Below are 25,138 nucleotides of genomic sequence, written 5' to 3' on the forward strand. Positions count from 1 at the left end.
ACAGAACATTGAAAAGTTGACAAAATGAGAAAAATGAAAGGAAAAATAAATAAATACGACATTCATTTTTATGCCCCCATGGCTGCCACAAAGGACGCGAAATTCACAAGTTTCCTGCAACGTGAAAACAGGCAGAAAATTGTATAGAGTATATGAGCCAGTCACTCATTCTCTCTTTCGCTCTCTTTTTCTCTGACTAGCTGTATGTGCATTATACAGCTGCAAGCGCTGCATTTCTGGGCGGCGTCCATTGTTTGGGGCCAATCGCCACTGACCGAATAAATCGAGAAAGCGGAGCGCAAGCGAAAATTGACCTAAAAGACAAAGTACACTGTAGGGAATCGAAGAACGAAAGAGTGCCGCGAGAGCAAAATACAACAAGTAAGAAGACTCTAGTCGAGACTGCTCGACTAGGAGATACCCTGAACCCTCCAAGCTGATATTCTTATCATTCTGCACTACTTTTATGCACGCACACATACATTTACATGCATCCACCCTCACACGCCCGCGCTCTGCTAACTGCGCAGTAAGCAGCGACTGCGCATGGGCTGCGCTGCAGTGTGGGCAATAGTATGAGAATTTACCTTGTGAATAACTTCATTTGTAAACACACGATCTTAATAAAGTTTTCAGGGCGTAATTATATGGTCAAAATGTGTGTACATTCCAAGTCTCTAGTACTTTAAATACGGTTTTTACAAATTGGGGGCGAAGGGGGCGTGGTATCCGAAATCTGTTGATTACAAAATATTTGTATTCATCATATGTATATACACAGTAAATCTGAAGTCCCCACGTCTAATAGTACTCCAATGAGGCTCAAAAAACAAAAAAAAATTTCGATTATTCTCGATAAAAAAGTTATCGGATGAGTTATCGAAAAAATAAAGCAAACTCGTACTGCGTATGGTATACACGAGTATGCACACAAAATTTCAGCTCTCTAGCTCTTATATCTTCTGAGATCTCGGCGTTCATACGGACGGACGGAAGGACGGATGGACGGACGGACGGACAGACGGACAGGGCTATATCGACTCAGCTCGTCGTGCTGATCAAGAATATATATACTTTATGAGGTCTGCGATGATTCCTTCTGTCTGTTACATACTTTTACACAAAAACATTATACCCTGATTTCCCATTTTCAATGGGTTCAGGGTATACAAATACAACTAGTAACAAGTAATAACGTTGCAGTCGGGCGTTACCGACTGCGGAATACTCATTCACACCCCATCAGCAATTTAGTAGCCAAGTTTTGCTCTAATACTGTAGAAAATGCAGTTTTTATCGACTTGCCATGCCCCTACTGGGCGTAAGCACTTCATTTTTGGCCAGCTCATAGAACAAGCTAACGGTAACCTAAATTCAAAAATTGAATTCTTACGCTAAAGAAATGTGAAAATTACAGGGTATTTTTAAATATGCCACGCTCCTTAAGAGGCGTAACAATTATTTTTGGAACATCGATAGAGGAGATTACTAGTAGCCTAACTATCCAAATTTGAAGCTTCTAGAATCGAAACATTAGCTCAACTGTAAAATTTCAGCATTCTAGATTTACAATTTTGGGAGATACAGTTTTACCCGATTTGCCACGCCTCCAATAGGCGGAGAAATATCCGCCATAGCTGGTGATCTTGGGTGGTCGACGCGGATCTACATATCAAATTTCAGCATTTTCTGATTTGCCATACCCCTAGTGGGCGGATCCGGAAAATGTTCCGAATTTCTCTAGCTTCAATAGCGCCGAAATAGACTGCGTTCATATGGACAGACTGACAGACGGATAGACGGACGGACAGCAAGACGGACATTGCACAAAAGCAATATACTCATTTCACTTTCGTGAATGAGTATAAATTGCGCGCTCTGAAGTCGAACTCGAGGTGTCTCGATCGAGCGTCGCCGCTGGTCACAACGCCACTTTTCTTTCCGAAATTGTACTGGCATAACTGAAATATGTATATTCTCTACTGCAGCGCCATCATGCAAATCTAAACCAAACTAACTGCTGATGTGATTCTAAAAATAAGTTTAAATGCATATGGGCACACGTATAGGAAAACTGTTGTAGCTGATGCACTTGCGTTTGCTTATTGGCCAAATATTTTGTTATTTTTTACCGTCGATTGATTTAACAGACTTTAATGAAACTTAAGCATATGATCTACATATTTTATTGAATATCTGATAAGTTAAAAAGAAGTTAAAAATCATTCACAATTAGCTATACTGGCTAGAACTTTAATGTTTTTAATCGATATCTCTGACAAACAGATGGACAGGGCTAAATCAACTCAGCTCGTCGCCATGATTAAGAATATATATACTTTGTGTAGTCTACCACGCCTCCTTCTGACACACATTTCAACAAAACCATTATACCCTGATTTGCCATTTTCAATGGGTTCAGGGTATAAACAGAATGTGTGACAGTTTGATGTTTTTTTAAGTTTGCTGTTTTATTACATCATTCGAAATTCAAGGCAGGCGGTCTCTTAGAAAGGGGAGGGGTGGCAGCCTGCACATACTTAAACAGTTCTCTTGTCTAAATCTATGTGTGTGGTTGACCATGTGTTGCTTCTGTTCCTGCTGCCATATTTGAGCTCCTTTTTTGTTTAAGCATTAACACTTTTGCCAGCAATGCACCAAGGTTGATACAAATGCAAGTTATTGGGCTTATTGGTAGCCTTAGCGTTCACCCCACTAATCTTGCACCTCCCACAGTCCACATATTTCCATTCAGCCTCAAGCGACTGCACTTTCGAGAGCACCCATAAAAGTAGGAAACAAATTCTTGCGGACAGTTAAATTGTTTTGCCTTTTTAGAGCCTAGCCAACCTCGAACACATGCCCCATGGCCAGGCCAAGTCCTGTAAGGGTGTTCGCTTTTTACTGTTTTATGATACGGCCCATGCAGCACGTTTAAGTAATGGCAAAGTTTTATGAGTTTTCCGGGACTTTGAGGCAACATCAACTTAGCTTACATGGCTCAGGCTCGCGTCCAGCAAAAGTTCTCATAACATTTTTTCTAAGCCTTCGTTCACATGCCATGCAGCAGACTTGCTTGCGTTGCAGTTTTCGGTGTCCAACAACCAAATCCAGGGCGTGTAATCCATAAATGATGCACGTTTTGTGGCACCCTTGTTGAGGCAGCTTGTTTCTAATTTAATGACCACACAAATAGAGTGGCATAATAAATACCAAATGGCAAATGCCATAAGCGATTTCCTCTCGACTTGAATGCCAACAGAATGTTTGCGTTTAGCATTATTAAATGCTAAAAAGCTTGGGGACTCTTTCGAGCATTTTATTTCATTTGCTGTTATTGCCTAATTTCATAGAATATAAATCATTACAATTACATTTAACGAAATAGCATCAATTACATGTAAGTCAACGTTAATTAGCTACTTTTCTGGTTGGCTGGCAGGTGTAATGAAATTTGCGACCCCTACAAGTATTTCCAAATGGCCCACAAAAAAAACAACAAGGAGTCGAAATACACCAGATACCCTCGACAATGGTTTTAAAGGTAATAAAGGTTTTACGACCCCACAAAGTACATACATATGTATATATTCATGCATTGAACACAGATACTTATTAAGTATTAAAAGGTCAAAACATATCTATTTAACAAACATATTTATTTACTTAGAATATGAATAATACTTCTAAATATTATACTTCTCAGATTGATGGTCGAAAAGATTAAAAATTCTTGTAATTCTTTTATTTTATTTGTTTATTTTCATTTGATTTGAAGGGAAGTTTTGAAGCTTTGTTGGTAAATTGCTTATTATGTGTTATAGTCCTTATTCAAGCGAAACTTGATACACATCCTAAGTATATATTTACAGTAATTAAAGATTTCATTCTTAATTTTCATCAAAGGAAGCTAGATAGCTTCGAATATATTTGGATATATTCGAAATCAAGTCGAGATTGAAGAAACTCAATTCGTTGTAAGGGTATTCCGAAATGTACGGAAAATGTGTAGCTGTCATCTTAAGGGCAATGCTTTAGACGCCGGCTGCTATATGGCTGGGCGAGAGAGATCGATAGCCAGCTGGTGCCCGTTATCACCCATCGCGAGCAAAATATTAATTTTAATGACAGGCTCACCAAATACCCCACACGGTTTATTACCTGTGTAACACTCGTTGATTTTATTCACTCTATATTTCATTAGAGCCCTACAACATTCCTATAGTGGGCTGGCGTAGACATCTAATTTTTGGTCAGTTCTTAGAACGAGCGAACGGTAACCTGACTGCAAAATTTGGATGCTTACGCTCCAAAAATGTGAAAATTACAGGCTATTTTTCGATATGCCACGCCTATCAAGGGGCGTAATAATTATTTTTGGGTCATCGAATGAGAAGGTTACTAGTAAGTTGACTATCCAAATTTGAAGCTTTTACTTTAGGAGAACATAAATCCGCCAAAACTATCTGGTCTTGGGTGGTCAGCCTGAGTATATATACCAAGTTTAAGGTATCTAGGATAGATAGTATGCAAAATATATCAGAATGAAAAAAAACACTATATCTTTAAGTCCGGTTTGCCACGCCCATAGTGCGCGTAGACATATAATTTTTATACTCATTCACTCCTATACTTGTAAAAAGCGTCTTTCAAATATTAGAGACTTGTGCTTTGGAAAATGCATGCATATCTATGTTATTATTGTAATCTAAAAGTTTTATGAAGATAGTCCACCCACAAAACAGTAATTGAACAATTCAATTTCCATAGTAAGCGTACACTGCAGTCAATGCGTGTTTATCCGTGCATGCGTATGTCTGTGTGTGTGTGTGCATGTGCAAATAATTTTTGAAATATCAGGAGTCAGGGAATTTTTTTTTTCACGGTTGCTTTAACATAAAACATTTTAATTTTTTAATCAAAACAAACAAATTTTTAATCCTCTCCCTCTCTATATATATCTTAACAGCATTTGTGTCGCAGCTACGCACACAAGAAAGGGTACTGAACTTTGATATATACATACTGTAACAGGCTACTAGCCTATGTTATATTATATTTAAGGTAACAGCACTATGGTTAACCATCGATAGATACACATCGATCGATAGTTAACCATATCGGTGGCTGGGGAGGTTGTCGATATGTGACGTGCCATTTTGAGTAATAGAAGAAGAAGAGGGAGATCGATAATTATAATTTAGGTTTGACTGTGAACAAGAGAAGACGTGTGAAATTAGGAGATTAATAAATTATGAGATTAAGAAATAAAGAAATTAGATTAAAGGCCTACTAAAATCTCAGAAGTGGGATAAAGTACAAAAATTTTCAAGTTAAACAAAATGAATCTAAGCATAGACGAAGTACCTTAAAGAATTGGCTAGCTGCATTGGGCTTGTCGACCCAAGGGTGCAAGACTGAACTTGTCGCTCGCCTCAATGGCGTGCCCGCAAATTTGCGCGGCAACGCCCCCGAATTGGAACAGAATGAGGAGGAATCAGCTCAAACTGGAGTATCTCAGACATTGCAAATGCAACAAGAGGAAATAGACAGCAACGAAGAAGTTTTGCGAGAGTTAAGTGAGCAGATCGACGCAGCGAAGAAGCAGTTAAAAAATTTTCACACACGACAATTGGAAAGAGACAGCAACAGCAAGCGTGATGAAATTAACGCAAATGGCGTCGATGCAGAAGCTGAATTCGGGGAACGCGCTACTGACGCGCGCCAAAAGGGCGCCGGTGAAATTTGCGTAATAAATGAAACTAACAATGATGAATTGATGTCAATGATGTTCAAATTAGCTAAAGAAATTATGGCGGAATTCACCGGGGAGGAGTCTATTAGCAACTGGATAGCGCAATTGAATAATGTATCTCAATTATATCAGCTAACGGACATGCAAAAAAAGCTGCTGTGCATGGCCAAATTAAAAGGGAAAGCCATGCAGTGGATATATGAGGATCCATCGAGGATTCTACAACCGTTGGGCACACTGCTGGATGGACTGGCAGCAGTTTTCGAAAGAAAGATATCCAAAGCCGAAATGCGTCGCAAGTTTGGGGCACGTATATGGAATGTCGACGAGAAGTTTACCCTGTATTATGAAGAAAAAACGCGTTTAGCAAAGGAAATCCATTTAGATGTAGACGAGCTACTGGATGGTCTCATTGAAGGAATCCCAAATGCAGTTTTACGCGCGCAGGCCAGGATACAGTGCTTTGAAGACCCCAGAAAATTGGTAAGGGCTTTTGCAGAGGTGCGTCTTCCACGGCAACGATCTACTGGAGGAAAAGGGACAACAGCAGGGGGACCAGGGATCGATAATGCGATGAAGGAGACGCGTTGCTTCAACTGCAACTATAAGGGACATTGGGCAAGAGATTGTCTGAAGCCCAAGAGGGAGAAGGGTACGTGCTACCACTGCGGCGCTAAGGACCATATGGTGGCACAATGCACGAAGAGGAAGGATGATATTGGAAACAATTTCGTAAGATTAATCAATATATATTTTAAGACCATAGATAAAACGTCAATTACTGCAGAATGCCTCATAGATTCAGGGAGTCCCATTTCGTTTATTAAAAAATCGTGTGTTCCATATGGAATAAAACTTGAACCACACGCAGAAAATTACTTTGGGCTAAATGAAAGCCAGTTGAATGTTATTGGAAAAACATTTGTTCATATTTTCAAGAAGTTTAAAAAAATAAATTTTTGGTTAATAGTTGTGCCTGATGAATCTATGAGGTGGGGAGTAATTTTAGGAAGGGATTTCATGGAAGCTTGTAATTTGTACGTCGACCCAAACGCTCTGAGAATGATTTCAGTGGGAAGAACAGCCAGCACGTTGGTCGAATCGAAGCCTATTATAGCAAAACTTAGAAAAAACGATGATGCGGCAAAAGGAAAATTAAGTACGTTAGAGAATAAATTGTTAGAAAATGAAGAATTAGAAGAGAAATTGTTAGATAAATTGTTAGAAAATGAAGAATTAAAAGAGAAATTGTTAGATAAATGGTTAGAAAATGAAGAATTAGAAGAGAAACTGTTAGATAAATTGTTAGAAAATAAAAACTTAGAAAAGAAACTGTTAGCTAAATGGTCAAATAATAAAGAGTTAGAAGAAAAATTATTAGGCAAAGAAGAGAACGATAGTTCAAAAGAGTGTTTAGAAAATTCAATGGAAATAAATAGCAAAAGTATTTTTGACGATAATTTTGAAAACAGCATGCTTCAAATTAATATGGTTGAAGCAGACAATGAAAAAGAGACATATATTATCGGTGAAAACATTAGTTATGATGTAAGAGAAAAACTAATTAGATTGCTGAAAGTGGCATATGTAGCTGCTGAAAAGCCAGTGAAACCTAAGAACAAATGTGAAATGAATATACGAATTGAGAAAGCAAAACCGTTCAGCTGTTCACCAAGAAGGTTATCATACACTGAAAGGGAAAAATTACAGATAATGTTAGACGAATACCTTAGAGATGGCATCATACAACCTAGTTGCTCAGAGTATGCTTCGCCAATAGTATTTGAACGAATACACTTGACTATGATGGTGTTTAGTTTCGTATTGATCTTTATTCTTCTGAGCCTGGGTTTATATACCCAGACTCATGTATAATTTCAACCCTTAAATCTAATGTATCTATTGCTGAGTGTGTAAGGCTCAGCATTGGGCTATTACATATTCTTATCTTATCGCTGAGTGTGTAAGACTCCGCGTTGGTCTATTAGCTATTCTTATCCTATCGCTGAGTTTGTAAGGCTCAGCACTTGTCTCTTACGTTATCTTGTCGCTAAGGGTCAGAGTCGTATTTTACTTCTAGTTTGACAGTTCACACTTTCACATGTGGTATCTATTTTATGTATTCCGTCTGTCGAGTACATAGATTGTATGTTCCCATACTTATCATATTTCTATGTTCATGCATGTTCATGAACATTCTGCGGGGGGCCAGAGAAGGTGATAGCTAACAATTGCTGTCTCTGGTTTCTTTTCTTAATTAGGTACAAGACAAATAGAGATATTATAATTATTACTAGTCCCAGAGAAATATGTCCATTCATTGTGTGAAGGAGAAGATCCTCAATGTGTACTTTATGACGGTGCAACTCCTTAATACTCTGTTGTACCCGTTGTAGCTCCACTGAGTTATTTACGACAATGTGTTGAAGTGGTGTTGGATCCCATGTGGTGTTCTGGTCGATTATTTTAAGGAAAAGTGGAGAGTACTTCGCAGTATTTGTAGATATTAGATCTGTTGTGCAGTACTCGTTGAAATCGCCCAATTTTTCGCAAATGACGCTTGTTTTACTCATGAGCTCATCTGCTTGATTTAGCACTTCGAAGTAAGCTTGCATGTCATAGTAGAACAGCATCTGCCAGGTTGAGGAGACGACTTCCACTTTTCCAAGTTTATCCATTAGCATTGCCGTTTGTGGATCCATATCTTGAACTTTGAGTTTGGTGGTTGTGTTTATAGCAGGTATAATTGTAGTACTTGCTACCTGCAATATCATTAGCAGACTTAAAATTGTCGCTTTTCCGGTCACAGACTTTGCCGATCGCGTTTTCCTTCGCTCTTTCGGAGAGTCGTCTTGCTTATCCTTTTCATTAGTGGGTAGTAAACATATCTTGTTTACTGATCTTTTAACTTCACCAATATTTGTTTTTATTGTGACTACTCGAACTTTATCATCTAGTCCTTTTGTAGTTTTGGTAATTTTTCCCATAGGCCATCTAGCGGGATGTGTGTTTTCTTGTTTTAATAAGACAAGTTGGCCTTCTGTGAGGTTTGTATTTGCTTGCCGCCATTTGGTTCGCTGTTGCAGTGATGTTAAGTATTCCTCCTTCCATTTCCTGCAGAACTCTGCTCTGATTCGTTGCATGTGCCTCCATCTATCCAAGGATCCGATTTTCCGATGCTCGTCAAAGTGTTCTGGAGCTCCGATTAGTGGTCGTCCAACAATGAAATGACCTGGTGTCAATATGTCGTCTCCCTCTGTGTCATTATTTAAGGTAACTAGGGGTCGTGAGCTTAGTACTGCTTCAATTTGACATAGCAGTGTCGAAAACTCCTCAAACGTGAAGCTGTTATCGCCGATGACTCGCTTAAGGTGGTGTTTTACGGATTTTATTCCAGCTTCCCATATTCCTCCCATGTGGGGGCTTGCCGGCGGGATAAAGTGCCATTTTATGCCTTCTCGTTCCAGCACTGGTGCGATACTGCTATTTTCTTTATAGCTGCAACCAGCTCCTTGTCCAATATTCTAGCGGCACCTACAAAATTAGTGCCGTTGTCTGAATACATATTTTCACTTTTGCCTCGTCTTGCAAAAAACCGATGTAGAGCTTCTAAAAACTTATCTGATGATAAGTCACTGACAGCTTCCAGATGTAGGGGTTTTGTGGCCATGCATACAAATAAACATATGTACCCTTTGTATGACTTTTGGCCTCTTCCTTTGGAACATCTAATTTGGAAAGGCCCAGCGTAATCAATGCCCGTGTTTTGGAATGGGTAATCGCCAGTTACTCGATACACTGGTAAGTTTCCCATTAACTGACTGGCCATTTCCTGTTTGTACCTGATGCAGGTAACGCATTTGAGTAGATATTTCTTCAATGTGTTGCGTAAGCCGACAATCCAGAACTCCCTTTGAATGAGGTTTCTCATAAGCTTCAGTCCGCCATGTAGGGTTTCCTTATGTGCTTGGTTTATAATTAGCCAAGAAAGATGTGATTTTCCAACTACAATTGGGTGCTTCACATTATATGGCACCAATGCACTTTGGAGGCGGCCTCCCACACGTAAGACCCCGTCACCATCCAGAAATGGGTTGAGCGCTTGTAATTTACTCTTAGCTTCCAGTGGTTTCCTCGCTTTGAGTAAATTTATGTCTTGCTCAAAATCAAGCTGTTGTTGCAATTTTATGATGACTGTTTTGGCTTGCCTTAGTTCTTCGACTGTTAGGTGTGTCGGCTGATGCTTCTTTCCTCTTGATTTTGCAATAAATCGTAATATGTAAGCCATCACACTTATTAGTTTATTTATTGATGAGTACTTTGTCAATAGTGGGCTCAGGTAATTTTCTTTTGTTGTTATAGTTGCTACTATAACAGTTTCTGGCACTTCAAGTTGTGGCCACTGATGTGGTTGTTTTGTCAACCACTCAGGCCCTTTCCACCATATGTCGCATGCTGCTAAGTGTTCCGGGGCAATTCCTCTTGAGGCAACATCTGCTGGGTTGTCTGCTGGGTTGTCTGCTGATTTGACGTATTTCCATTCGACGTTCGGCAGTCTTTTGTTTATCTCGTCTACTCTAGTTTTGACAAACTTATCTTTGCTACGCTTGTTCTTTATCCAAGCAAGCGCAATTGTGAATCACTCCATGCTAGCGTTTTGATGTGATTTCCTACTAATGCTTGAACTTTATCTAATAGTTTGCATAGTATGTGGGCTGCACATAGTTCCAATTTGGGAATTGTCTTCTTGTTTTTTATTGGGTTTACTTTGCTTTTTGCTGCTAGCAAAGTGATTTTGTCTCCAACCTTTGTATACACCACCGCTGCGTACGCTTTTTCTGATGCGTCACAAAATCCATGTAGCTCCGTTGGATCAGTATTCGATTTTCCCGACCAGCGTGGTATATTGATTTTGGCTAGCTCGGGTAATGCGCTTGCGTATTCTTGCCAGTAATTGACGAGACTAGGCTCCAGTTCTTCGTCCCAAGTTAGCGGTAGTTTCCATAGCTCTTGTATGAAGCATTTTCCTTGCAGTGTGACTGGTGTAAGCCATCCCAGTGGATCGAAGATTCTTGCCAATTGAGACAAAATTAGACGTTTTGTAATGCGCTCTAATTTTGGGCAATCGACCACAAAGGTAAACCCATCCCTTTTGGGGTCCCATTGTAACCCAAGGGTTTTGACAGACTCGTCTTTGTTTATGATTATTTTTTCAGTTGAGTCGCCATCTTCAATTCCAGCAATGATTCTGTCATCATTTGATACCCATTTTCTTAGATGCATGCCTGCCTTTTCCATGATATCCAAGATTGCTGTTTGAGTGTTGATGCAGTCCTTTATCAAGTCGCCTCCAGTAATAAGGTCATCCATGTAGAAATCTTCTTTGATTGTTCTCATTAGCTGATCGTTTCCTTGGCAGTGTTGGTTTGCTAATTCCTGAATACAGCGAACAGCTAAGAATGGTGCGGCTGCAGTCCCGTATGTCACTGTAGTTAGCTTGTACTCCTTTATTGGCATTTTTTGATCGTCTCTCCATAGGATGTACTGATATTCCTGATCAGCTTTGGCGACCTTAATCTTTTATTAAGATATCGAAGATATCCTTTTGTATTTTGGGCCCGACTAGCATCACATCATTTAGACTTAATCCATTAGAAGTCTTTGCTGAAGCGTCGAACACTACTCTCAACTTAGTAGTCAGGCTGTTTGGTCTGATTACTGCTTGATGTGGCAGATAGTATTTGCCTTGGTCGATAGTGTCTACCGGTTCCATATGACCTAGCTTTAGGTATTGATCCATGAAGTCTTTATATTCCTTAAGTATTTGCGGATGCTTCTTGAATTTTTTCTCCATTTGTATTAATCGTGCCATAGCCCGTTTGCGCGAGTTTCCTAACTCGAATTCTTTTTTAAATGGTATGGACACCACTAGCCGGCCTTCTTCATCCCTTTTGGTTGTTTCCTGGAATATTTTCTCGCACTCATTTTCTTCCGAGTCGCTTGAGTTACTTTCCAGCTCCCAGAAGCGTTCGAGGTCATCCAGGCATATCGTTGTTGTTGCGCTGATCACCTTGTTGTTTGATGATCTAGCTATATTGCCGGAAACGATCCATCCAAGTTCCGTTTTTTGTCCCAGTGTTTCGTTGACTTTTTTAACATTTCCCAACATTATTAAGGGAAGCAAATCAACGCCAATGATTACATCGATTCTGCTGGGCTCGTTGAAATGTGGGTCTGCTAGTTCACAGCCCATCCAGTCTTTATTGACATCCATGTCAATTTTCTTGCTCGGTAGAGCTCTTTGCATTTCTGGCATCACAAGTGCCTGCGTGGTGGTAACGAATTTGCTCGACATCCTTGGCTTGATTGTCAAACAAACGCTGTTTTTTAGAATTTCAACATTTTGTGAAATTCCTTGAACTTCCACGTTCCTTTTGATTCTGCGCAGTTTTAGCTGTTGTGTAGCTTCCTCCGATATTAACGTTCTTTGCGAACCTCCATCGATGAGAGCTCTTAGCTGCTCGTATTTTCCGGACTTATTTTTGATCCGAATAAGTGCAGTTGCCAGCAACGTATCTTGTCCGTTGCTATCTTTGAGACAATTGCTGCTGAAGATCTCGTTTTTATTCGCTTCCTCGTGAAGCAAATTGTTGTGTGATTTGGTGCAATACTTGCATGCCAAATCTCTTCTGCAATCTTTTATGCAATGGGCGCCTAGGCATTTAAAGCATAGAGCGTTTTTAGTTGCGAACTCCTTGCGTTTTTTAACTGGCTCTGCTTTAAATCTTGAGCACCTTGTGATGTCGTGGCTATCCAGTTTGCAAAAACGGCATCTTTTGTAGCTCGTTTTCTTCGCTTCCGTAAGCGTCTGGACGGCCCTTTTCTGTACTGCGTCTATTGAATTATATAATTGATCAATAAACTCTAGTACATCTTTCAAGGATTGAATTTCTCTGGCCCTCTTTACATGTTGCTCGTAAAGTTGTAGGACTTCTGTCGAGAATCTTCGTAGCAAAATCTGAGCGAATAGTACATCAGCATCGTTACCAATTTGGGATACATCCTTGGCGATGTGAATACACTCATTTGCTTTATCCAAGAATTGGCGGATCCTGCTTTCATCATCGTTTTCCAGCAGTTCCATGTCCACTAACTGGTTAACGGCGTTTGCGAATATCCTACGCTTATTTTCATAGCGTTTACATATAAGTTCCCACGCCGAATTGTAGCTAGCAGACGATCCATTTAACAAATGGCTCACTACCATTTGGGCATCTCCTTTGAGGCATGATTTTAGGTAGTTCAGTTTCTTTGTGTCACTGATATCCTTCCTTTTGTGAATCATGTCGGAGAACAAATTGAAGAAATTTTTCCAGTCTTTTGGATCTCCATTAAATTGGGGAAGATCCGATTTTGGTAGCTCTGGAACGTCTTCTTTCATACTGTGAAAGACACTTAACTTTCTGTTAAGTTTCTTTGTCAATGTGTGGACTTTAACTTCCAAAGCGTCTATGCCGTCGATTTCATGGGTGGGCTTATCATATTTCACCTCTAAATCTATAAGCGTTGACTGGACTTTGTTCCATAGGAACTCTAGGGTTTCTTTGCAGTCTAGAGTTTCCTCCTGGTTCATGAGCTCTAGATCGGCATACACCTCTTCAATGTGCTGCTTTAATGCTAGAGCTCTTTTAACCACAAGTTCTACCATTTTATCCATTGGGCTCGCCTTGCTGCGTGAAAGCATTGCTTCCTGTTGAGTATGTTTTTCCATTGATATTTCGGCTTGCATTTGCCAATTCATACTAGTGGATGGTTCGTCGGCATCTATGTCGGGGTCGGTGGCTTCGACCTTCATCAGCTCCTCTTTGTAGGTCCTGATTTTTTCCATTAATCCATCGTATATTTTCTGGGTAAAATACGCATGATGGCTTGGGATACCGAGTTTAATTAGCGTCGAGTGATTGGCAGCGAATTCTTCTACCAACTTATCCACGACTGCTAGCGAATCCTTTTCAGCTATGGCTTTTAAAATGATGTCATACAAGTCTGACTGCTTCTTTAGCATTTCAATAGCCTTTCCTGACATCATCTTTTTGCGGTTGTTGTAGTATTTGTATATTTGTGATTGATTTTCTTTTTGGCTTAACCCGTTGGAGGTATTTTTGTTTTGATCGCCTTGTTGATCTTGCTGTGCCTCTACTCACAGCGTGTTTTGGTAAGCCAAAAGGAAATCACTTCTTATTTAAAAAATAATTTTCCACTTTAATATACACTTGTTACAACTTTTGATATTTGGTAGTCTTATGGTACGGCTCGAAGGACCATGAACGAATACACTTGACTATGATGGTGTTTAGTTTCGTATTGATCTCTATTCTTCTGAGCCTGGGTTTATATACCCAGACTCATGTATAATTTCAACCCTTAAATCTAATGTATCTATTGCTGAGTGTGTAAGGCTCAGCATTGGGCTATTACATATTCTTATCTTATCGCTGAGTGTGTAAGACTCCGCGTTGGTCTATTAGCTATTCTTATCCTATCGCTGAGTTTGTAAGGCTCAGCACTTGTCTCTTACGTTATCTTGTCGCTAAGGGTCAGAGTCGTATTTTACTTCTAGTTTGACAGTTCACACTTTCACATGTGGTATCTATTTTATGTATTCCGTCTGTCGAGTACATAGATTGTATGTTCCCATACTTATCATATTTCTATGTTCATGCATGTTCATGAACAGTATTAGTAAAGAAAAAAACAGGAGACTTAAGAATGTGCGTTGATTTTAGAAAACTCAACAAGATCATGATCAAAGATAATTATCCTTTGCCGTTAATTGATGATTTGTTAGACAGACTGGTAGGAAAGTGTGTTTTCACTAAGCTTGATCTTAAGAATGGATATTTTCATGTTTTTGTAGAAAAAGAGTCCGTAAAATACACATCGTTTGTTACGCCGTTAGGACAGTTTGAGTTTTTGAGAATGCCTATGGGATTAAAAACTGCTCCGCAAATTTTTCAAAGGTTCGTTAATGATATATTTGCAGATTTAATAAAGGAAAGCAAGGTAATCATATATATGGATGATATAATGATTGCCAGCGAAAATGTGTCCGAGCATCTCAAGATACTGGAAGAGGTTCTAAAACGATTAGTAGAGAACAAATTAGAGTTAAGGCTGGATAAATGCGAATTTTTGCAGAGCAAGGTTAAATATTTGGGATTTGTAATATCAGAAGATGGCATTAAAGCAGATAATAAGGGATTAGAAGCGGTAAAAAATTTCCCCACACCTAATAAAGTTCAGGCAGTGCAAAGTTTTCTCGGGTTGTGTTCATATTTCAGAAGATTTATAAAAGACTTTTCAACTTTGGCAAAACCGTTGTATGACTTATTGCGGAAAGATAGGAAATTTCAATTTGAAGAAAAGGAACTCAATTGTTTTTTATGCTTGAAGGATAAATTGTTAGAAGCACCGGTATTAGCGTTGTATAATCATAAAGATGACATAGAATTGCATTGTGATGCCAGTGCGTTGGGATTTGGAGCTGTGCTTTTACAAAAAAAAGAAGACGGAAAGCTGCATCCTGTATTTTATTTTTCAAAGCGAACGACAGAAACGGAAGCAAAATATCATAGTTTTGAGTTGGAAACCTTAGCCATTATTAATGCACTTAGGAGATTTAGAATATATTTGCAAGGCAGGAAATTTAAAATAGTAACGGATTGCAATTCTCTTACTTTAACATTAAATAAAATAGATCTTAACCCTAGAATTGCAAGATGGGCACTGGAAATGCAAGAGTTTGATTACGAATTAGTGCACAGGGCCGGAAGTCAAATGCAGCATGTAGATGCATTGAGTAGATACAATAATACCATTATGGTAACAGAAGCAAATAGTTTTGAGACTAATTTAATTATTTGCCAAACAAAAGATGCAAAGTTACAAGAAATTAGAAAATTGTTAGAGAAACAAGAGCACAAATTATTTGAAATGAGAAATGGTGTTATATTTAGAAAGCCAAACGATGACAGATTATTATTTTATGTGCCAGAAAAGATGGAAGAGCACGAATTGTACAAATATCACGATGAATTAGGGCACATTGGAAGGGACAAGATGCTTAATGCAATAAGCAAATCATATTGGTGCCCCAATATGAAAAAGAAAATTTTAGAACATATTGAAAATTGTTTGAAATGCATAGCATTCTCGCCTAGAACGGGCAAAGCAGAAGGGTTACTACATAGCATTCCAAAGGGAAATAAACCTTTCCAAATAATTCATATTGACCATTATGGACCAGTGGATAACGGCAGATCGAAGAAATACATTTTTGCAGTAGTAGATGGGTTTACAAAGTTTGTCAGATTATTCACTACTAAAACAACAAGCACTAAGGAAGTGGTAAAGGCGTTGGGAGAATATTTTAGAACATACAGTAAGCCAGAATGTATTGTATCGGATAGAGGAAGTTGTTTCACGTCAACGGAATTCGACCAATTTTTAGAAGAAACAAAAGTAAAGCATGTCAGGATTGCAACAGGATCGCCACAAGCGAATGGACAAGTGGAGCGAATAAACAGAAGTTTAGGTCCGATGATAGCTAAACTAATAGAAGTCGATAATGGACAGCATTGGGATACGGTAATTGAAAAAGTGGAATACGTTTTGAATAACACTCAACATTGTAGCACCAAGCAATTGCCAAGCGTAATGTTATTCGGAATAGCACAAAAAGGGGAAATTAGTGATAGTTTAGAAGGACAATTAGAGAAAATAACAGGATTAGATACATACAGTTCACAGAATTTAGAAGATATTAGAGAACAGGCACAACATTATCAATCTGCATTACAAGCAAGGAACGAAGAGAACTTCAATAATGCTAGAAAAGCTGCAAAAGTATACAAGCCAGGAGATTATGTTATGGTTAAAAATTTCGACAGCACGGTGGGAATATCAAGAAAATTAATACCTAAATCCAAAGGACCATATGTCATAGATAAAGTACTGAAGAACGATAGGTATTTGATAAAAGACGTTGACGGCTTCCAATTATCCAGGAATCCTTATCAGGGCGTTTGGAGTGCAAACAATTTAAGACATTGGATAAAAGCATAAGAGAGACAATGTATTATGAATATTAATGTCAAAACTAGTGTGCAACATTTAATTAATAATTTTATTTTCAAAACATGTAAATATATATATATGTATATATCTATAAGAATTTTTATCAAACATGCGCGCAATATTATTTTTAAGAATTTAAATATCAAATATGTAAATAGTTATACAAAATTAACAGAGATAGAGGGCTATCTCAGAGTCAGGATGGCCGAATTGTAACAGGCTACTAGCCTATGTTATATTATATCACTAACCAGAGAACACATAGACTAGACAACTAGTGGAAAGCTTTTTGCACGCTTTTTCTGAGACTTTAGCACCCCAGACTGCTTTGAATTCGCTCGGCGAATTATTTTTAGGCTCGAGCAACGAAAATATACGAAAGCACAATCATTTCGCTTCACACGCTCGACCGAGATGGTCAAATGTTGAACAAAAGATCCCTCTATGCTCAATGTTTCCCTTGCTCTCTCTCTCTCGATGCTCTATGCTCTCTCAAATGTGTATATGTGTGTATGCATGTGAGCACAAGCAGCAGCTCTGAGCTGCCAGCTCACGAAAATTGAAATTTCTTCGCAGCAAGAACCCATGCCTTCCCTTCTGTGTGAAGAGTATACCGAACTCTTTAAACCGTTTGCCAAGCTCGTACAAAATATGTATATGTGTCTTCGATATTACTTGTGGGAAGGGTATGAAAGCGTTGGTGCTCATAGTGAAAATGCTTTCGCGACGAGCGTGCACACACACAGTCTCCGTTACTATATGTATTATGAGCATTTGTGTGCCTGTGTGCGTAGCTCTTGCTGCCTGTAGCGATTTCAGAGCCCCGAATTCGCATTTGGTAGATCTTGTGAACTACTCACACATGCATACATACATATGTTTGATTGTGTGTACGCAGAAGCCGCGATGCTCACAAATGATGGGGTGATCATTGTAGAAGCCTTTGACTGCCTTTGTGCCTTTATATGTGCGTGTGTGTATGTGCATGTGTGTAAGCATGGGACATGAGCATTGGCGTGTGCCTACCTCAACTTAAAATTGTGCGAACGATTTTGGGTTTTGAATTTAAGAGGCGCGCTTATAATCGTTCGCACAATTTTAAGTTGAGGTAGGCACACGCCAATGCTCATGTCCCATGCTTACACACATGCACATACACACACGCACATATAAAGGCACAAAGGCAGTCAAAGGCTTCTACAATGATCACCCCATCATTTGTGAGCATCGCGGCTTCTGCGTACACACAATCAAACATATGTATGTATGCATGTGTGAGTAGTTCACAAGATCTACCAAATGCGAATTCGGGGCTCTGAAATCGCTACAGGCAGCAAGAGCTACGCACACAGGCACACAAATGCTCATAATACATATAGTAACGGAGACTGTGTGTGTGCACGCTCGTCGCGAAAGCATTTTCACTATGAGCACCAACGCTTTCATACCCTTCCCACAAGTAATATCGAAGACACATATACATATTTTGTACGAGCTTGGCAAACGGTTTAAAGAGTTCGGTATACTCTTCACACAGAAGGGAAGGCATGGGTTCTTGCTGCGAAGAAATTTCAATTTTCGTGAGCTGGCAGCTCAGAGCTGCTGCTTGTGCTCACATGCATACACACATATACACATTTGAGAGAGCATAGAGCATCGAGAGAGAGAGAGCAAAGGAAACATTGAGCATAGAGGGATCTTTTGTTCAACATTTGACCATCTCGGTCGAGCGTGTGAAGCGAAATGATTGTGCTTTCGTATATTTTCGTTGCTCGAGCCTAAAAGTAATTCGCCGAGCGAATTCAAAGCAGTCTGGGGTGCTAAAGTCTCAGAAAAAGCGTGCAAAAAGCTTTCCACTAGTTGTCTAGTCTATGTGTTCTCTGGTTAGTGATTATATTTAAGGTAAAAGCACTATGGTTAACCATCGATAGATACACATCGATCGATAGTTAACCATATCGGTGGCTGGGGAGGTTGTCGATATGTGACGTGCCATTTTGAGTAATAGAAGAAGAAGAGGGAGATCGATAATTATAATTTAGGTTTGACTGTGAACAAGAGAAGACGTGTGAAATTAGGAGATTAATAAATTATGAGATTAAGAAATAAAGAAATTAGATTAAAGGCCTACTACAATACATATATACATTTCCAACAGCGTCTATTTATGCTTAAATGTTTTGTCATTATTTCGCCCATTGAAAATGGGATGATTCGTTCTGCCCGTTACATACTTTTCCACAAAACCATTATGCCCTGATTTCCCATTTACAATGGGTTCAGGTTATAAAAATTGTCGGGATAACCGGAAACGTACTAAGCGGAAGCTCTTTCATATATGTAAGTTTGTATGGGGAGCAACACATGTCACTTTTGGTTGGCAACGTAAAATCTGGATGTCCAGAGTCATTAATCATTTATTTAAAAATTTCTACTGTATTGCGTTTCAATTGCATGTGATCTTCACCCACTCTCTCACACACACATTTATGGTGGAACTCATATATACAATCGGCTGGCTCGTCATTAGACACATCATCAGAAGCGGATGCTACTTGCTGGCCAGCTAGGCTTGCATCGTAACATATAATATCCCAGCTCGCAATGCATGGCTGTCCCACCTCCTAGATAACTGCTCTTGCACACATAGCCGCTGCCACTTCGATAGTTGCATTCCCCAAAACGCCCATTAATTATATTCTCGGACTGCGAGGTGCTCGTCTTACTCACGCTGGCTTTTTGAACCTACAGCAACTGTTAATGGTGTCAACATTTTCCTACCCAAAATTCCATCATTCCATTATATTGCCTAAGTGCTCTGCTGACATTTTGCCTATTGTTGGTTCTGTGCGTGTTCGTCATAGTCGTCAGTTTGTCCGTTAAACGCAATTTTCGCTTCGCTATTGAAGCTAGAAACTAGCTAGAGAGAAATTTGGAACTTATACTCGTGTATACCTCCGCCCACTAGAGGCGTGATTTCCGATGTTATGATTTTATAAAGATAACATTGTATGTCCACACCTACTAGGGCCGTGGCTAACCGGATCTGAAGTTATAGTGATTTCTCATAATCTGCTATATTTTGGGCAGTATTGATGCTAGGGGCCTGAAATATAATATAGTATGTATATAATCGGGCTGACCACCCAAGGCCAAACAGCTATGGTGAATACATCTGCGCCCACAGCAGGTGTGGCAAACCGCAAATGTTTATATCTCCTACAGTGAATTTGAATTTTTGAATATTTGAGTTTGCAGTATCCTTCTCTATCGATGACTCAAATATAGTTCTTACGCCCCTCTGGGGGCGTGGCATATCGAAAAATTTTCATATCGTTCAGGCATGAACATACATATGAATATACGTTGATCATATACATGCCTCAACGACTAGCAGGTAGTCCGCTGGGAAAAGATAAGGGTCACATTTACTCTATAAATATACAAAACTAAACACTATCAAAGTCAAGTGTATTCGTTCATGGTCCTTCGATCCGTACCACAAGACTCCCAAAAATTAGAAGCTGTAACAAGTGTAGATTAAAGTGGAAAATTGTGTTTTAAATAAGAAAAGTGATTTCTTGCTGTGAGTAGAGACACAGCAAAATCAACAGTGTGATCAAAACGAAAATACCTCCAACGGGTTAAGCCAAAAAGAAAATTAATCACAAATATACAATATGCTGTCAGGAAAGGTTATTGAAATGCTAAAGAAGCAATCAGACTTATATGACACTATTTTATAGGACATAGCTAATAAGGATAAGTCGCCAGAAGAATTCACTGCCAATCACTCAACACTGACTAAAACCTGTTCCCCTACAATATATTATTTTGCTGAGAAAATATATGATGGATTTATGGGAAAAGTCAGGATCTACAAAGAGGTCCTGATGAAGGTCGAAGCTGCCGACCTCGATATATAGATACAGACAAACCATCCACTAACAAAAATTGGCCTTTGAAAACTGAGGTACTCAGGGAACAGAAAACTCAACAAGAAGTACTGTTTTATTTGGAAGAACTTGTACAAAAACAAGTAAGAAAGCTCTAGTCGAGACTGCTCGACTACGAGATCCGCTGAACCCTCCAAGCAACTGATATTTCAATAATAATTCAGACACACACACGCATACAAACATACACACGCACACACATACACGCATATAGAGGCGATTGCGCTGCAGTGTTGGCAATATTATGAGAACCTCTTTGTTGAATAACTTAATTTCTAGACGTACGATCGTAATGAAACTTTCAGAACGTAATCATAATGTTTTAATGTATGTGTATACCGAAGCACAAGTCTCTAGTATTTGATATACGACTTTTACAAAGATGAGGGTGAGGGGGTGGATTTAGGGGTGGGGAGTAAATTTTAACAAAAACCGAAATTGTATAATATACGTTTTAAATTTGGAGACTCTAGCTTGAAAGATGTAAGAGATATAATTATTTAAATGATCTTCGATAAGGTTTTTATCGATAAAAAAGTATCGAAATGAGTTATCGTTTTTAAGTGATATAAAATGCCTATAAAGGCAGGTTATTCTTCCGATGGGAAAAAGTCCAGTCATCGTTCGCGGATCTAGAGGCACGATATGGAAACTCTGCTGGCGATAGCAACGAAATAGAGGAACTGGAATGCAACATCGATGAACTGTTATCTAGAATTGACAGAAAATTACACGGCTTGCATGTCAGAAAGGAAGACGTTCCAGAGCTACCGAAAACGGATCTTCCCCAATTTAATGGAAATCCCAAAGAGTGGCCAAAATTCTTCAATTTGTTTCAAATGGTAGTGAGCCATTTGTTAACTAATCCACTTAACTGGATCATCTACTAGCTACAATTTGGCGTGGGAACTTATATGCAAGCGCTACGAAAATAAGCGAAAGATATATGTGAATGCTGTGCTGGAAAACGATGATGAAGGCAGAATCCGCCAATTTTCGACAACGGCAAATGAGAGTATTCACATCGTAAAAAAGGTGGCCAAGATTGGTAACAATGCTGATGTACTAATTCCTCAGATTTTTTTTGCTAAGTAGATTCTTAACGGAAGTCCTACAACTTTAGGAACAACATGTAAAAAGGGCCAGAGAAATTCAATTGTTGAAACATGCTTATTGAAGCAAAGAGAGCTACAAAAAATGCCGTTTTTGCAACCTCGATAGAAATTACAAGGTGTTCAAAATTTAAAGCAGAGCCGTTTTAAAAAAGCAAGGAGTTTGCAACTAAAATGTTTTTCACGAGTATGCGAATGAAAACGGGACCTTCAGCAGCAATTGTCTCAAAGAAAGCAACGGGAAAAATACGTTGTTGGCAACTGCGCTTATTCGGATTATTAAACAATTAAATTCCCATTGTAAGCCCACACAGTGCACTGCGGCCAATGCATGTTTATGCTTGCATCCCTATGTTTTCTGTGTGGGAGTGTTTCTTTGTAACCAGAAGACGCGAAGAATTATTGTGAAATATCAATTCTTCGAAGGCTTCAGGAGTCTTTGTATTAAAGCAGTCTCAACTAAAGCCTTCTTGCTTATTATACCCTGAACCCATTGAAAATAGGAAATGAGGGTACAATAAAAGAAAGTATGTCAAAAGTATGTAACGTGGTCGACCCCACAAAGTATACATATTCTTGATCAGGGTGACGAGCTGAGTCGATATACCCCTGTCCGTCCGTATGATCGTCGAGATCTCATAAGATGTCGAGCTAGAGAGCTGAAGTTTTGCATATATTCTCGTGAATATTAGGCATATCTATATTTATTTATCCATATTTATCATACTTTTCAATAGCACATTCGATATATTTTTATCTAGTAATTAAGTAAATTTAGACAGTTTTTTAATAGAATCCGCTTGGAAAATAATTATCTGATTAAGAAAACGGCCGTATTTTCTCACTTTTTGAGTCAGGAGAGTCTATTTCGAGTGCCTCACGAATTCTAAAAAGAAGTTGACGAGTAATTAAAATTTTGTTGTATAATCCCCAAGAATAAGGATCAAGAAAATGTACTGGAGGAAAACCGTTACGAACTGCGCGCGATAAACGCAAAATTATTAGTACAGCCAGCAACAGCTCAATCGCTTATGGGCGAGTCTATGTCAGCGATATCTTTTGTAGAGTACTTAAGAGCTCAGGAATTATGAAGAGGTCTAAACTGACCAAAGCACCCATGTTGCTAAGTCGTCACAAGGTTGCTCGACTTGATTATGATGAAAAGAAGGAATCATCGCAGACGCCGTAAAGTATATATATTCTTGATCAGCACGACGATATTAGTCGATATAGCCCTGACTGTAACTGTCCGTCCGTCCGTGAATATATGCATGTGGTCTATGTGTGTTCATGTGTGCATTGAAGGAATGCAGATTGATTAGAATATCAGCTTTTACTTTTATGTGTGCTGTTACATATGTATATGCGAGTGTGTGTGTATGTTTTCTTGTAACCAGGTCATATGACAGCAAACATACATACACACATACACTTATAAATGTATGTATTTATGAGCGCGGCTCTGGCGAAACTCTTTCCCCAGCTGTAATTGGTGTTTTAATTGCGAATACCTGCACAAAAACTCTTAAATTATTACGAGCTAAAGATATGCGTGGACAATATAGGACAGACTGGGACTGAGGGGCAGAGATAACTTGCTAATGACAGTGAAGTGGGGTTTTCTCAGCTCTGTGAATGCTTTAAAGGTTTCTGGGCCGATGATCTAACAGCCGTGTTCGTTGAATTTGTGAAATGCGGACCATGACAACTTCAATCAGGCCAAGTAGATATCTATTTAATTATGAAATGATGACATTCTCAAACACAATCAGATCTAAAATAGTAATCATTTCATTTATATTTTAATATATGTACATTTTTGTAAGTTACGAGCAAACAAGGTTATGGTTTGTGAATTCAATTAAGTAATAGTCGAGACTGCTCGACTAGAAGATACCCTAAATCCGGCATGCTGATATTCTAATTATTCTGCACTTAGTTTATACACACATACAACAGAGCATATGTTTGTACATACACATGCTTGTTTAAGCATGCGCTCGGCTAACTGCTTATTAAGCAGAGACTGCTCTTGGGTTGCAGCGTCAGCGAAATGTCGTGAAAATCATACAATACGGCACATACATATCTTCAAGCACTTATACATATGTAGCTCAACAACACAGTCAAATGAACAAAGCATTCACAAAAAAGTCGAGTTAAAGCTATGTATGTTTTGCGAATTTCGCCACGAAGCCTGCAAATTCTGGAATTAAAAAGATTTGTTATCTTAAAAGGTCAACTAATACGACAAAAAAGTCCTAAGGAGGTGAAGGAGGCATCATAATTAAAACTTTACCTGAAAATCATTAATATAGACGACAAAGCACACATAGAGACACAGACAAAACAAACAGTTTACTAACAGACATAAAGTTTTAAACACTTTTTTAAACACGTATAATTAAAGCATATCTTTTTCTACTCATTCACGAAGTGAATTAGTATATTGGTTTTGTGCAATGTCCGTCTTGCTGTCCGTCCGTCTGTCCTTCTGTCCGTCCGTCCGTCTGTCCGTCTGTTCGTATGAACGCAGTTCATTTCGCCGCTATTGAAGCTAGAGAAATTGAAATTTGGAACACATACTCGTGTATAACTTCGATTTATAAAGTGTTAAAATTTTCCCGATCCGCCCACTAGGGGCGTGGCAAATCGGAAAATGCATTTTCCGATATACCAGAAATCATGTTAGTTGAAGAGCTAGAAATGAAATTGAAATTTGGTATGTAGATCCGCGTTGACCCCCCAAGTCCAAAAAGCTATGGTGGATATATCTACGCCCATTGGGGGCGTGGCAAATCAGATAAAACTATATCTCCTAAAGTTCTAAAGCTAGAACGTTGAAATTTCGCACGTGAGCTAATGCTATAATTCTATAATGACTGATGAAAAAATTTTATGTCCATGCCTACTAGGGGCGTGGCAAATGAGACCTGAAGATATAGCGATTTTTCAAATTTGGCTATATTTTAGGCACTATTGATGCTAGAGACTTGAAATTTGGTATATATACGCCTCCCAAGTCGAACAAGCTATAGTGGATATGTGTCCGCCCAAGGGGGGCGTGGCAAACCGCAAAACTTTATATCTCCTACAGTTTAAGAGCTAGAAGCGTCAAATTTGGATAATTGAGTTACTGGTAACCTCCTCTATCGATGCCCCAAAAATAGTTGTCACGC

General features: G+C 38.9%; 2 protein-coding genes and 2 long non-coding RNA genes across 6 annotated transcripts in view; 3 read left to right on the forward strand and 1 right to left on the reverse strand.

Annotated features, from left to right (window-relative positions):
• The window catches only part of X11Lbeta (amyloid-beta A4 precursor protein-binding family A member X11Lbeta), a 152,493-nt gene that overhangs the window by 50,428 nt on the left and 76,927 nt on the right, over positions 1 to 25,138 (forward strand). The window lies entirely within an intron of this gene.
• The window catches only part of LOC149090828 (uncharacterized), a 75,515-nt gene that overhangs the window by 11,489 nt on the left and 38,888 nt on the right, over positions 1 to 25,138 (reverse strand). The window lies entirely within an intron of this gene.
• Positions 1,171 to 1,869, forward strand: LOC149090829 (uncharacterized). The gene is made up of 2 exons (XR_016197437.1): positions 1,171 to 1,321; positions 1,358 to 1,869. It is a non-coding gene; the product is annotated as an uncharacterized LOC149090829 (long non-coding RNA).
• LOC149090830 (uncharacterized) lies at positions 5,352 to 6,739 on the forward strand. The gene is made up of 2 exons (XM_089264147.1): positions 5,352 to 6,487; positions 6,543 to 6,739. Exons 1-2 carry the CDS (start codon positions 5,531 to 5,533, stop codon positions 6,552 to 6,554), a joined length of 969 nt encoding a protein of 322 aa, XP_089120273.1. The 5' UTR covers positions 5,352 to 5,530; the 3' UTR covers positions 6,555 to 6,739.

This window comes from Drosophila navojoa, chromosome X (genome assembly GCF_054131105.1).
Source record: "Drosophila navojoa isolate 15081-1374.11 chromosome X, UAZ_NAV_1.0, whole genome shotgun sequence".
In the NCBI taxonomy this organism is placed as follows: Eukaryota; Metazoa; Arthropoda; class Insecta; order Diptera; family Drosophilidae; genus Drosophila; species Drosophila navojoa.